The sequence below is a fragment of the Nycticebus coucang genome, chromosome 12 (assembly GCF_027406575.1).
Source record: "Nycticebus coucang isolate mNycCou1 chromosome 12, mNycCou1.pri, whole genome shotgun sequence".
NCBI lineage: Eukaryota > Metazoa > Chordata > Mammalia > Primates > Lorisidae > Nycticebus > Nycticebus coucang.
Window position 1 is genome coordinate 40,473,232 of NC_069791.1, and position 15,731 is coordinate 40,488,962.

A 15,731-nucleotide genomic window follows, 5' to 3' on the forward strand; every position below is an offset into this window, starting at 1 on the left:
TTCACAACACTCATCAGGGTCAATTATCACATATTTGTGTGATTATTTTATTACTGTCTCTCTCACTAATTCAACTAATAAACGCCCTAAGAGTAGGGTCCATATCTGTTTCATTCATAAAGCCTAAAAGTGCTTGGCACATAGTAAATACTCAGTATTTGTGGAATGAATAATTAGATGGATGAATATGAAATTCCCAGCTTCAATTTATATATAAGTAAATGGTCACTCAGCTGGGGAATCCTTTGTGGAAGTCAGATTCTAGCCAACTAAAATAACATATCCTCACAAGATAAGCAGTTCAAACACCAACCCCTCATAAACATGTCCACTTAGGGCTCCCCCATCCCACAGCTACTCCCTTATTCTGGTCAAGGGTCTCATCATCATTCTTGTAAGCCACTCAGATACAAAGGCTTTGAGTAGCTTTTGACCTCTTTTTTTTCTGTCAACCTCCTTGCTCAGCAAGACTCCTAAGCCCTGTCAACTCCTCTTTAATATCTTTGATCAATGGCCTCCTTCCCTTCCATTCCCAGTGCCAATAACTCAGTTCAAGCAACTAATTTTCTGATTACAGCATCAGACTCAGAAATAGTTGCCTTGATTTCCAGCTTGCCCATCTAATCCATGCTATCTATATTAAAACCTTCCCCAAAACCTTCACTTTGTGTAATTTATGCCATGCCAACAAAAATCTGCAAAAGTTTCCCTATAAAATAAAGCCTCAGCCTTACAAAGTTCAGGCACAATAGGGGTCCAAACAGCATTCCCAGCTTAACTGCCTATTGTCCTAGCATTTTCAACATTAATCTCAATTACCAGCGGGGTAGCCAACACTACTGATTAATTACACACATTATAAGGTTCCCAAGCCTATGAATTTATCCTGCCAGTCCTTCTTATCAACCCACCTAAATTTCATCCATACCTCTAGGGCTAGCTCAATTCCTACCTCCGAGCTTCCAAGACAGCTTGGCCTAAGCCGCCTCTTCCTCCTCTTAATTCTGTGACTTCAACCAACAAAAAATTTAGTATCACATTTTATACCATCAACTCTCTCTCTCTCTCTCTCTATATATATATATACATGCATGTAACTTTTCACTATTAACTCCCACTTATACCAGCAACTCTTTTATACAGAACATAGGTAGGATAGACAGGGATGTCTACCTTAAGCCCCACCTTCCACCTCTTCAACTCTTCCAACTCTCTTTGTCTATTCTTTACTTCCTCCCCCTTCCTAAATATATTAACAGCTTTGAGAATAAGAATTCGAAATATCCTAGCACTCTGGGAGACCGAGGCAGGTGGATCACCTGAGCTCAGGAGTTTAAGATCAGCTTGAGCCAAGAGGGAGACCCCATCTCTAAAATTAGCTGGGCATACTGGCCAGTGCCTAGTCTCTGCTACTGGAGAGGCTGAGGAAACAGGATTGCTTGAACCTAAGAGTTTGAGGTTGCTGTGAGTTATGACATCAGGGTGACTGAGTGAGACTCTGTCTCAAAAAAAAGAATAAGAAGAAACAAAGGGGTCTATCCAGACTGAGAAGGAAAAATCTGAGAAATCCAGAAGTGTTTGGTGGGGAACTTTTACTGTTTTATCTTAACTTCTTAAGAGACTAAGGGCCGGCATCATCACCACATACCATTCACTGAGAAGCTGAGCAGATGCCAGGCATTAAGCTCTGTCACAGGAACCATGAGGAAAAGAGACCGAGCAGACTGGGTCCTGAGTAGTGGCCCTGGAGCTACAGACAAGGGCAATGAGATTCCACAAGGTCCATTGTAGGTGTTAGTCCTAGTACCCCATATCCTTGAAGCTCTAACTTACAACGTTTATGGCAAACTTTCCTAATCAGTCATAGCATGCTGCCCTTTTCCTCTATGAAGATGTCATTTATAAATTACAAGTTCTTTTCATTTTTGTTTTAATGTCTACTTCTCCCACAGACTGTACGCTCCAGGAAGTTAGGGCCCTTGCTGTATGGATATTGTATTCCAAGCACCTCAAACAGTGTGTGGCATTTTCTAGGCACCCCTAAGTATATGTAAAGAAATGACCAAGTCCTAAGACTCTGTTAATACAATACTAGACAACAGGTTCTTGTGGGGTTAAACAACTGTTTGTGGTTTGGTCTACTAACCTGACTACTGTACTTATTTTAAGAAATAATATACCTTCAGTCCTAAATCAACTCATTGGACACATACTGTAGGACCTGGTTTACTGCCCTATATTTTTAGATATAAAGGGGGGTTACCCAGAGTCCTTAATTAGAATGTTATGACTAATAGTGAAGCTATACTACAGGATTAACATCTCAGAGCTTCAATTTCATCATGTGAAGAAATGAAAAAGATAAAAAAAGGGTATGGTGAGGATTATATGAGCTTAATACTATGCTGATGTGCCTAGCACCACACATGTCCATGATCCCATACCCTCTCCCACCTTAATAACTGCAAGCTTTTCTCTATGTTAGAAACTCCTTGAAAGTTGAGACCACAGTTCATAGTTGTATTGTACCTAATGAATTAGCATAAAGTACTCTATACATGTAAGGAATTAGTCCAAAACTCTTCTGTCATGAATATGAAACCAACATATCTGAATAAGAAATATGATGTGTATGAACTGTTCTGAAGCATTATAATTCTCCAGTAATCAAAATCTGGCTATAATATTATAATAGTAAAGTACAAAACAATTTTAAATATGAAATACATAGTTAATTCATTTTAATGTTCTTAAGTAGTTAGGTTCCCGACCTTCATTCATATTCTGAATTGTAATAACTGAGAAAGAAACATTTTTCCCCCTCCCTTGCAACTCTACTTGTAGGTAAATCTGGAATTCTCAGCTCACATTAGATCCAGCTATCACAGATATTGAAAAAAACCTCATTAGCCAACTTGAGCACTGCTCTATTTGTACATCTAAGAAAAAGTTCAATGTTCAGAACTTAGAATATTAAGTAAAAAAAGTAATATGGGTCGGGAGCAGCGGCTCAGGCCTGTAATCCTAGTCCTCTGGGAGATAGATGCTGGTGGATTGCTTGAGCTTAGGAGTTCGAGACCAGCTTGTGCAAAAGCGAGACCCCGGCTCTACAAAAAAATAGGAAAATCAGCAGGTGCCTGTAGTTTTTAGCTACTCAGGAGGCTGAGGTAAGAGGACCACGTGAGCCCAGTGTTTGAGCTTGCTGTGAGCTATGATGACACCACAGTACTCTACCCAGAACGGCAGAGTGAGACTCTGTTGTCTCAAAAAGAAAAAAAAAGTCAGTATGAAAATATAACCTCACAAAACTTACATTCTATTTGACTACCCCACAAGTGTTGTTTTGAGTCCCAAGCCTACGATGACCTTTAAATAACTAGAACAAAGTTTCATACTATTCAAAGAGCATTGTTTTAAGATTTATTTGGCACTTAAGGTGACTATCTTAAAGCTTTGAAGGACAAAAGAATAGTCCATGACATATCCATTTAAAGCTACCATGACCTGTCACTACAGAGTCATTAAACAACATTTTCAAAGAGTAAGCAGAAAGCTTTATAACTTTGAACTATAGTATTTTAAGATTATCTTCTGTACTTTATGGATAAGTTATTTACTTTCTAGTAAAAATATGTAATATTTAAAGTCACACTTTATAAGTTATAAAATTCACCGATGATAATTTTCACCTAAAGATAATAACATGAATAAAATTCGAAAAAGTAAAACAGAAATTCAATAATCAGACTCAAACTCTATGTACGTATTTAAACACACACGCACAATTCAGAGGCTGGCTAACTTACTTTCTCAGAAAATTATTTTCTCAGGAAAAAATGTAAGTATTAAATATTTATCCTTAAGACAAAGAATTTTCATTTATTACTGTTTTTGATCAAATGGATGCAAAGGAAAATACACTCTGTATATTACATATTTTGTTAACTAACTATTAGCTTGAATTAAAGAACCAACTTCAAAAGTATATGAAGGTGGGGCTGGGTGCAGTGGCTCACGCCTATAATCCCAGCACTTGAGGAGGATGAGGTGGGAAGATCTCTTGAAGTTAGGAGTTTGAGACCAGCCTGGGCAGGAAGAAAACCCCCGTCTCTACTGAAAAACAGAAACAAATTGCTAGGTCTGTAGTGAAAGCCTATAGTTGCCCTATGGTCCCAGCTACTTGGGAGGCTGAAGCAGGAGGACAGCTTGAGCCCAGGAGGGTGAGGTTGCTGTGAGCTAGGCTGACACCACAGCACTCCAGCCCCTGCCACAGAGCCAGAGCAAGACTCTGAAACTGAGTATCCAACTCAAAGCTATAGAACTCTTACTCTGATCAGGTTCCTTGTTGACATTAGCACTTATATCTGTTCAGCTCCCCAGGAAAGAAATGTACAGATATGTTTTACTAAGAAATGTAAGCACAAAAAGCAACAACAGAAAGAAAGCATATATAAAACTCTGATACTACATGCTTCACACTTATCTGTGGTTATCTATACAAAGCTTAAAGACAGAGAACAGTTAAACAGGCCAGGAAAGCTAAGTAACTTACTTTATTTTTTTGTTAGAGACAGAGTCTTACTTTATCGCCCTTGGTAGAGTGCCATAGCGTCTCAGCTCACAGCAACCTCCAGCTCTTGGGCTTAGGAGATTCTCTTGCCTCAGCCTCCCGAGTAGCTGAGACTACAGGCGCCTGCCACAACGCCCAGCTAATTTTTCGTTGCAGTTTGGCCAGGGCTGGGTTGGAACCCGCCAACCTAGGTATATGGGGCTGGTGCCCTATTCACCAAGCCACAGGCACTGCCCAACTTTCCTATTTCCTGTATCATCTCTTGGCCCTGTGAGATCACTAATTTCTACTGTAATTCCTAGAACAACAAAAAAGTCAAAGAAAATCAGAAGTGGGATGGTCTTTGGAAGTTGCCTTTCCAGCCAGCCTAATTTAAAGATGTGAAGACTGATCTCCCAAGTCATTACGAAGGTTAAGATCTGGCTCACTGCCCATAGCTCAGTGGTTATGGTGCCAGCCACATACACCAGGGCTGGTGGGTTAGAGCCTGGCCGGGGCCTGCTAAACAACAATGACAACTACAATTAAAAAAAAAAAAAATAGCCAGGCGTATGGCAGGTACCTGTAGTCCCAGCTACTTGGGAGACTGAGGCAAGAGAATCACTTCAGCCCAAGAGTTTGAGGTTTCTGTGAGCTGTGACGCCACAGTACTCTACCAAGGGCAACATAGTTAGACTCTGTCTCAAAAAAACGATTAAGACCAGTCTAATTCTTGATTTCCCACTATAATGATCTCCTTCCCTTACCACTTACATAGGTAACAACTGCCAATAACAAATATATCAAAAGATAAAATTTTTGGCAACGTGCCATTTTTAATAACAATCCACAAGAGATTCGATAATATATGTGAAAGCACTCTGTACATTGTAAAGTTTAAGATAAAAGTATACTCCTATTGTATTAGAATAAAACTTTTTTTTTTTTGCTACAGTTTGGCCGGGGCCGGATTCAAACCTGTCACCCCTGGTATATGGTGCTGGCACCCTACCCACTGAGCCACAGGTGCCGCCCTAGAATAAGACATTTTTAAGTGCTCATCACAATACAAGTAAATTGGTTCTAGGAAGTTATAGCCTCCATTTGAAATTTAAATAATCTTAAAACAAATTAGTCTTCTGACATAATCCAAAAAGATAAAGCAGTATAGCACCTAACATTCAGTAAATTATGTATCTGTCAAGGGCTTGTTTACTTAAAAATTGAATGAGTGATAGATTTCTACAATATGCTCAATTTTAGAAAAAATTTATTTTGTAATATAAATTGTTCACTGCTACTTTTCTACATGATTACTGGCAATCTATTAATACCACCCATATTCTTTTTTTTTTTTTTTTGGCCGGGGCTGGGTTTGAACCCGCCACCTCCGGCATATGGGACCGGCGCCCTACTCCTTGAGCCACAGGCGCCGCCCCAATACCACCCATATTCTTAAAACCTACAAGTTTAAATATCTTCAGAGTTAAAGTAAAACAGGTTTCTTAATATTGTCTTAATTTTCCTGAGAAACTTATTTAGAAAATCATATAAAATTCTAGTTTGAGTCAACATACAAGAAAATCTAATCAAAATGGCTAGTATAACAAAAGCAAACTCAAGTCTTTCCTAACAGCTTAGTTCTAAATTAAAACATGCATATTCAGCCAACAAAGAGTAACATTTTGTACTGTCAAATAAACATCCAAGAATGTACGCACTTACAAAAATTAAAATATTGAGAACTGAAATGTTACCTCTCTTCTTATATGATCAACTAGGCTTAATATACAGTAGGCAGTCAAAATTACATTGGCTAAATGACCTCAACTGAAAAATCTTCAGAAATACCAATACTACACAGGGAAAAAAAGCATTCTTTTAAGACAATACAAATTCATTTTAATTTAGGATGAAAATAACCACTAGAAAAACACTTGGTATATGCACTTTATTCAAGTATTTATTTTTTTTAGGCCATCTAATAATGTATAGTATAATCTCCATTCAGAGGACTGCATCATGAAATTACTGTGTTTCTGTATGTTTTGCTTTTTCTATTTCTACATCCAAAAGCATGCATTCCTACTATCTATAAATATCCCTTGACATTTTATATAAATATCCTTTTTAAAATGTTAAAGAACCATACAGGTAATTACAATTTAGTGGAAGTATGGCATGACCTTAAAAAATGCCACTTATTAGTAAGAGCAACTTACTATTCTCAATAAAATAAAGGTAACTTTAAGCAGGTATGTTATTATTAATCAACTACTGAAGTCTCAACCAAATCTTGTATTTAAACATTCTTTCAACCTCAGTTCATTAAAATTAAACAAATTTTTTAAACAACACAAGTTCTTAAGAAGTTTCTGATGTTTACCAAAAACCAAAACCACTTTTATTTTTTCTGACATGGTGCTGACCTCCAGCTTTGTATTTGTCTCTAAGACCTACTAAGTTAAATTTGAATAGAAATTAGTTCAATAGTCTATAGAATTGGCTTTAAGGTTGGTATTGACTGGTCTTTTTTCTCAAGCTCTATTGAAAGTCTTTTTATTCAAGCACAAACACACCAATAAAACATACTGATTTAGATATACTTAAATAAAGGGAAGCAAAATTATAACCAATGCTTCTACGTATGCTTGTGAAAATGCAGTATTTATTTTTGTTTATTTTTACTTTTTGCCCTATCATTGTTCATCAGATGAACCAAATACCTAGCTTTTGTTACCTATTAACAGCTCTGGTCAAAATACACACAGCATAGAATTGACTTAAAAAGAAAAAAAAAAAAGATGGCAGCCTAACTCAAAGATTATTTTTTAAGTACCACAAAGCTAAAGACACAAGACTGTAATGCTCTCTATCATCTAGGAATGGGTATGTACAGAAGCAACAAAAAAATGTAATTATGGCCATAAATAATCTGATTTCCAACCAATGAGTATTTGAGCAAATAACATAAGAAAACTAAGAGTGCCAATTTTTTCTCTTAGAATTTCAACACTATACAAAATAAAGAATACAGTCAACACTATATAGTAAACCTTAGAAAGTCATGACCATACTGGGCATACAACTATTTAACTGAACATTTATCACACCATTCACATTACAAAGGAAAAAAACCCCCAAAAGTCAAAAAACTCACTTTATATAGTATCTTGCACCTTCAAAGGTATATGCTTCTTCCCAGCCAGTAGGCAAATCTAAAAAACATACATATATAATATTACTTCAGTGAGATAGCAAAACAAGTCTCAATCCATTTTAATTATTCATTTTCATGATTAGCTATTTAAAGTAGGTTTCTAACAAAGTGTAGGTCGAGCAATAAAATTAACAGCAGATACATTTTTTTAAAAATGGCAGTTCAAATTTAAAGTCATCAGAAAGGAATCAACAATATTACAGATTATGTAACATGATCATACATTCTAATGATCAGGATGGAGAGAAACTATGCTCTAGCACCCCCAAACAGCAAAAGGAAGCCTTCTAAATCCTAGGTAAAATACCTAGGAATACTTGGCAAAAAGCCAAATCTGTGCATAAGAGGCAACATCTGCCTCTTGGGAATATTGTGTCTATTTAAAACCATTTTTCTAGTCACGTAAATGAATCTATCTAGGAACTACCATTGCTGAGAAGGAAGAACTTGCTAAGTACTTAATTATCAGAAAAGAAATATGACACCAAATTCTTCTGTGTGTTTCTATATGCTTGAATCTTGACATTAAGAAATATGAAGTTCCAAGTAATAACTTGGAAATGATTCAGGCGACCAATGATATTTTTATGTGCTACATAACACTTATGAATTACAAGTGGTTTGGATTTAATCATATTATCTCTCTGAAATAAAAAGCCATCGATTAAGTGTAGAATATCACAGAATCCAAGCAAAGTAAATCAAACCAGAAAAAAAAATAGTACGAAATCATGTTAGGAAAATAAAATTTTCCCATGCTGTGAATGTTTGTCAAATCTGTGGGGAGGTAATTAAGACCACAATTATATTACACATAACCAAAGTAAGCATTAAATAATTCTACAGGACGATGAGGCTCATTTAAACACGATATTGTCTTTCATGAAATCAATCTGTTACTATCCATAAAAGCAAAAAAAAAAAAAAACCATCAAAGTTAAGTATGTATGCAAAACACGAGAAAGGTATATTGAAGCAAAAGACTGCACAGGGGAATTAAGAGAAATGACAGTGTATTAGTCAGAAATGTCTTTAAAAATGTAACCTCATCGTGCTTGCTACACCAGCCTTCCCTTTCCTCCTCCACCTTTTTTTTGCAAATTTGGAGACATTAGTCACTTCCACCGAACTCCGGCATTTAATATAAAAGCAGGTTTGTTCAACATCCTGGCAACTTCGATCCCAGAATCTCAGACTTGGAGAGAAAGTAACCTGGAGAACAGCTCTGAAGGACTGCTGAAACTGGCCTCTCGATCCAAACTGTTCTCAAGCCTTTCCAACCACCAGAAATAGAGGCAAGCCAGTCCGGGAACACATGTTCCATTTCAAAGACAAACAAGTTTCACAAATGTAAACAAAGAATGACAAAAGAAAGCCAGACCAGCACTTAAACTACAAGGAACCCTTCCGCAGCTCAACTCACATTTAGCATTCAAATTAGCTACCAAAGCCACTAGGCAGATCCGCGTCCCTACCAGCCCCCTCCCATGGGGCCCACGTGCACACACTCGGGACACCCCCTCGCCCGCCCACCGCCTCCTGGCTGTCGGTGCAACCTCCGTGCTGCTGCCGGAGACTTTGATTCCGTATCACCAGCATCTGCGGCTGGGAATGCCTCCTCCGGCTCCGGCTGCTCCTCCGGTGGCAGGAGGGAACGCGCCAATGTTCCCTGTCACAGAGAGGATCGCAGCCGGACTCCTCTCCTCCTCAATCAGCCACCTACCCACAAGTCCCACCTAGCAGGAGGCGGCGGCAGGCCTCCCAGGAGGGGGAGAGACGTGCAGACGTTAGCCCGGCGGGCGAGAGGCAGGGTCCCGGGGCTGCAGGGAGGGCAGCGGAGAAGGGCTTCCGAAAGGATGCTGGGGGTGGGGGGCTGGAAGCTGCTGGCTGCGGGGGAAATTAGGAGTGGCCGCGGACGCAGAACTCAGGATTTCAAATCTCCCTGAGGGGAGAATGGGCCGCCTGAGGGGCCCGGGAGCCATCCAGGTTGGGATGGGGGAAAGGGCGCAGGAAGAGGGCGCCGTCTCCCAACGCCAAAGAAAGGCAGCCGAGGAAGAGCCGCCCAGGGACCGCAGAGAAGTCCCGGCGCGGAGCCCCCGCGGCCGCTCTACCTGCGGCCGCCCCCGCCGGCCTCCGCCCCGCCTCGCCGCCTCCCGGGGCCCGCGGCTCGGGGCAGGTTGCCGGGCGCCGGGCAGCCCGGGCTCTGCCGCCTCCTCCCGGCGAAGCCCAACTCCTCTCGGCCCGGCGGGCTCAGCGTTACCTGTGCTCTGCCGCCGGTGTCCGGTGACCACGGCCTCGCCGGTGACGGGGTGCAGCCAGGTGGTGCTCTTGGCCTCCTCGCTGCAGGGGTGAGAGAAGGGGCAGAGACCCAGAGTGAGTGGGGACGCGCGAGCAAGCCGAGCGGCTGCAGGGGCACAGACCCAGGCGCTCCCTCCCGCTCTCGCCGGCCTCCCGCTCCCTCCCGGCCCCCGCGCCGTCGCCCGCTCTTTACTTGATGAAGAAGACTCGGCCGCCCCTGGTGATCCCGTAAGTCCAGGACCGGGGCAGGGAGCAGATCCACTCCAGATTCAGATCCGCCGCCATGTCTGATCCCCAGCCGCCGCCGCCGCCTTCTCCTGCTGCCGCCGCGGCTGCCGAGGGAGGAGGGAGCGAGCGAGCGAGCGAGCGAGCGGAGGGAGCGCAGGGAGCGCGGAGCGAGCGCGGCCGGAGCGCGCCTCCCGGCCCGGCGCGCCCCCGCGCGCGCCCTACCCCCTCGGGCGGCGCCCGCCCCGCCGGCCTGGCTGGGTCCGGCCGGCGTCGCCGCTCCTCCGCATCGTCCCCGCCGGCCGGCCGCCCGCCGCGCGCTCGGGGGATGGGCGAGCGGCGCCGCGCCCCGCGGCCTGACCCCTCCCTCGCGCCCCTCCCGAGTTCCCGCCTCCTCGCCCGCGCGAAGGTTCCGGGATCGATTAGGTAAAAAAAAAAAACCTCGTCCTGCCCCCAGGGCTTTGCCCCAAGGCTTCCCAGCCCAGAGCACGGTTCAAAGGGAGCGGAATAATCCCCGCGCCCTCGTTTCTTCTCTTTAAAACAACAAAAGCACTGCGTCTGAGCTTTGTTTTATAAGAGCCACTGGATATCCAAGAGATTGTTCAAACACATATATACATATATCACTTTAAAATACAAAGCTGTTGTTATTAAAGCACACGGAAGGCCTTTCCTGTTTGTGTGTTGTGTGCCAAGTATCAAAGATTCGAATAGTACGTGGACCCCTGAAATAGGAGTGGATTTAGACTTCACAGAACAAGTTTTTCTCTTCCTAGGTCCCTTCAGTCACGTAATGTTTTATAAAACGAAGACTCCCCTTTTTGTCTGACTTCGTTTTTAAAGATTCACTTATTATCAGTGTGGACTTCTGCTTTCCCGTCTCCCATAAATTACAATTGCTTACTTTACAGCGTCCTTGTAACAGTGAACATTTTTAAATTCCCTCAATAAACCTGTAGATGTTATTGTAATTCCCATTTTACAGACTGAAAAAAAATGAAGTGTAAAGAAACGGTGATTTGCGGTAACTGGCAAAGCCCCAGTGGAGCTGGCGTGGGGTTTCAGGAGCCGTGTTCTTATAACCACCTTGCTATGCCGGCAGGCCTCATTTTATTGCCCTTGCAGCTATTGCTCTTCCTGGGTATTTCATTTCATTTTTTAGGAATCCAAAGTTCGTGGCAACCCTACATGAAGCAAGTCTGTCAGTGCCATTTTTCCAGCAGCATGTGTTTTTGTTCCATTTTGGTAATTCCCACAATAGTTTTTCATTATTTTCTCTATCAGTGGTCTTTGATGTTACTTTTGTACTTGTTTTGAAGAGCCTGAAACTCTACTCATAAAAAACGGTGTACTTCACTGTTGTGTGATCTCTGTTCCATGGACTGGCTGTTCCCCAGTCTCTGTCCCTTTCCTCAGGCCTCCCTATTCCCTGAGAAGCAACAATATTGAAATGAGGCCAAGTAATAACCCTGCAGTGGCCTCTACGTGTTCAACGAGGAAGAGTCCTACATCTCTTACTTTAAATCAAATCAGAAGCTAGAAGTGTTTAAGCTTAGTGAGGAAGGCAAGTGGAAAGCCAAGAAAGGCCAAAAGGTAGGCCTATTGTACTAGTAAGATAGCCAAGTTGTGAATCAAAGGAAAAGTTTCAGATTTTGTTTTTATTTTGTTTTTTTTGAGACAGGGTGTTGCTTTGTTGCCTGGGCTAGAGGGCAATGGTATTGTCCTAGGTCACAGCAACCTCAGACTCCTGGGCTCAAGCATTCCTCCTACCTCATCCTCTCTGGTAGCTAAGATTACAGGGCCACCATCCCCAGAAAAAAGTTCTTGAAGGAAATTAAAAATGCTCCTTTAGTGAAAAAAAAAGTGAAACAGCCTTAATACTGATACGGAGAAAGTTTTCTGTGAAAACTGAGTGAGGTGAGAGGAAGCACCAGAAGAAAAGTTGGAAGCTGGCAGAGATTGGTTCTTGAGGTTTAAGGAAAGAAAAGTACACGCTGAAGCAGCATGTGCTGATGCAGAATACCTAGTGAACATCATTGATGAAGGTAGCTGCCCTCAATAGCAGGTTTTCAATGTAAATGAAACAGCTTTCTATTGGAAGAAGATCCCATACAGGACTTTCATAGCTAGAGAGAAGTCAATTCTTGGCTCAAAGCTTCAAAGAACAGGCTGACTTGTTACAGGCTAATATAGCTGGTGAATTTAAGTTGAAGCCAGTGCTTATTTGCCATTCCAAAAATCTTAGGGCCCTTAAGAATTATGCTAAATAGACCCTTTCTGTGCTCTGTAAATGGAACAACAAAGCAAGCCTGGATGACATCATATCTGTTTATAGCATGGTTTATTGAAAATGTTAAGCCCACTGTAGAGATATATTGCTCAGAAAAAGATTCCTTAGCCAGGCATTGTGGCAGGTGCTTGTAGTCCCACCTACTTGGGAGGCTGAGGCAAGAGAATCACATAAGCCCAAGAGTTTGAAGTTGCTGTGAGCTGTGATGCCACAGCACTCTATCGAGGGTGGCAAAATGAGACTCTGTCTCCAAAAAAGAAAAGAAAAGAAAGAAAGGTTTCTTTCAAGATATTGCTGCTTACTGACAATGCATCTGGTCACCCCAAAACTTTGAAAGAGATGTACAAGAAGATGAATGTTGTTTTCTTGCTTGCTAACACAATATCCATGCTGCAGCCCATGGATCAACGAGTCATTTTAACTTTCAAGTTTTGTTATTTAAGAAATACATTTCATAATACTATAGCTCCCACAGATAATGACTAAAGTAAATTGAAAATGTTCTGGAAAAGATTCATCATTCTAGATGCTAGTAAGAACATTCATGGTTTGTGGAGGTTAAAATGGCAACATTAATGGGAGGTTGGAAAAATTTTATTCCAATCTTTATGAATTACTTTGAGGGGTTCAAGACTAGTGGAGGAAGCAACTGTAAAGGGGGTGGAAATAGCAAGAGAACAAAAAGTGTAGCCTGAAGATGGGACAGCAATCTCATGATCAAACTTTAACAGGTGGAGAGTTGCTTCTTAGGATAGAGCAAAGAAAGGAAGATGAAATCTACTCCTGGTGAAGATGCTGTGAATATTGTTGAAATGACAATGAAGGATTTAGAATAGTATATAAACTTAGTTGATAAAGCAGCAATGCCAATTTGAAAGTAGCTCTACTGTGCCTAAAATGCTATTAAACAGCATTGCATGCTAAAATCTATCATGAAAGGAAAAGTCAATTATTGCAACAAACTTTCTGATTTTGAGAAGTTGCCACAGCCACCCCAACCTTCAGGTGCAACTATCCTGATCAGTCAGCAGCCATTAACATCAAAGGAAGATCCACCAGCAGCAAAAAGATTACGACTCACTGACAGCTGAGATTATCATTAGCATTTTTTAGCAATAAAGTATTTTTAATTAAGGTTTGTGCATTTTAGACATAATGCTATTGCACACTTAATAGACTACAGCATAATGTAAACATAACTTTTATATGCACTAGGAAACCAAAACTTTGCATGACTCTAGCTTTATGGCAGCCATGGTCTGGACACAATATCTGTGATGTATGCCTGTAATTAAAAAAAACAAGCTTTGTCCCCTCCCCCATTTAGTTCTTTGAGGACAGATTTCACTGCAACTGAGAAACTCACTATTAATACCATCCAGTCTCGCCTCTTCTCATTGTCTCTGGTCCTCCACCACTCCGGGAATTGCTTATGCATCTTTGCAGCAAGATGACTCATGCCAACAGCATACAGTACTACTTAGTATTCTTATAGCACCTTTTTTTTGAACTGTTTTGGGTACTTCAGAAGCATTGTCTCATTCATCTTCTCAGTAACTTAAAGAGGCAAATAATGTTTTTCATTGTTTAAGGAAACTAAGGCACAGAAGGGAGGCAAATAATGTTTTTCATTGTTTAAGGAAACTAAGGCACAGAAAGGGCAAATGACCTTGGCCAGAGCCTTATCCAGCAAGTCAGGTGGGGCCTGAATGAGAATGCAGTTTCACTGGACCTTTTTCTCCCATGCTTTAATTCTCCGAGGCCATTCTGTCTTCAGTGTAAAAGAGTCTGCAATTACTGCTGTAATTTTCCTGTCCATCTGCATACACAGAGGAAAAAAAAAGTAACAGCACTTTAAGGTTTTCTCTTTTTGATTCCTTTGCATTCTCCTCTTTCATTTCACTACTTATTACTTCTTGACATCTTATCTCCTGCCCAGTCTCTGGGGAAAAAAATGACTTTTTTAAAAAAATCAATGAATAACTAGCAGGAAATGTTCCACATTAGCATCAGTGGTTACTGGATATAACACACAAGGAAATCAAGAGCTTTTGACTTTATATGGTGCTATCATTACAAATAAAAAAATCTAAAGTGAATCTTTTAAGATCACCATAGCTTTGGAAATCTAGTACCAGTTAGTCTAGCTATAGTATTTGAGTTTTGGGCTGCTACTGGGAAGTCTATAAGTTGATCATATGCTGTACTGGATTGCTTTTAATTCTGAATCTTTTGATATTACAAGATGCGTTAGTACAAATCATTTTTTTAAATTGTTGGGGATTCATCGAGGGTACAAAGAACCAGGTTAAATTGATTGCATGTGTTAGATAAAGTCCCTCTTATAATTGTGTCCCACCCCCAAAAGTTGTGTCACACACGGTGACCTCCCACCCCACTCCTTCCTTCCCCCACCTCCTACCGTGTACTAAGTCATAACTGTCCTCATAATGAGAACTGAGTACATAGGATTCTTGTGATGCTTTACTAAGAATAATGTGTTCCACTTCCATCCAGGTTAATACAAAGGATGTAAAGTCTCCGTCTTTTTTAGTATTCCATGGCATACATATACCACAGCTTGTTAATCCATTCCTGGGTTGGTGGGAATTTAGGCTGTTTCCACATTTTTGGTGATTGTAAATTGACCTGCGATAAACAGTCTTGTGCAAGTGTCCTTATGGTAAAAGGATTGTTTTCCTTCTGGGTAGATGCCCAGTAATGGGATTACAGGATCAAATAGGAGGTCTAGCTTGAGTTCTTTGAGGGTTCTCCATTCTTCCTTCCAAAAACGTTGTATTAGTTTGCAGTCCCACCAGCCGTGTAAAAGTGTTCCTTTTTCTCCACATCCATGCCAGCATCTGCAGTTTTTAGATTTTGTGATGTTGGCCATTCTCACTGGGGTTAGATGATATCTCAGGGTGGTTTTGATTTGCATTTCTCTAATAATTAGGGACGATGAGCATTTTTTCATGTTTGTTAGCCAGTACAAATCATATTTTTTAAGCAACGTTCACTTAACAAAGATATGTTTGCTAAGAAATTGTATTCACGATACTTAAATGGTAACCTAGAATCTTAAGTGCAGTTCTATATGTCCCCAAATTTAGGAAAGGAGTAAATAAAAACTTTAGTGACATGTATACAAA

At 41.0% G+C, this 15,731-nt stretch overlaps 1 protein-coding gene across 26 annotated transcripts in view; it reads right to left on the reverse strand.

The window, feature by feature from the left end:
• Positions 1 to 10,602, reverse strand: part of PLEKHA5 (pleckstrin homology domain containing A5) — a 254,799-nt gene extending 244,197 nt beyond the window's left edge. For 11 of the 26 annotated variants that reach the window (XR_008373504.1, XR_008373503.1, XM_053558106.1 and 8 more), the window contains exons 1-3: positions 10,261 to 10,602; positions 10,030 to 10,109; positions 7,710 to 7,767 (exon numbers count right to left, since the gene is read on the reverse strand). Coding sequence is in view for 24 of the 26 variants with exons in the window: in XM_053558106.1 (XP_053414081.1) it covers positions 7,710 to 7,767; positions 10,030 to 10,109; positions 10,261 to 10,352 (230 nt within the window). In the remaining 2 variants the exon portion in view is untranslated. The remainder of the gene's footprint in view (positions 1 to 7,709; positions 7,768 to 10,029; positions 10,110 to 10,260) is intronic. The other 15 variants (XM_053558115.1, XM_053558114.1, XM_053558105.1 and 12 more) reach the window with 4 other exon arrangements.
• Positions 10,603 to 15,731: the final 5,129 nt, after the last annotated feature.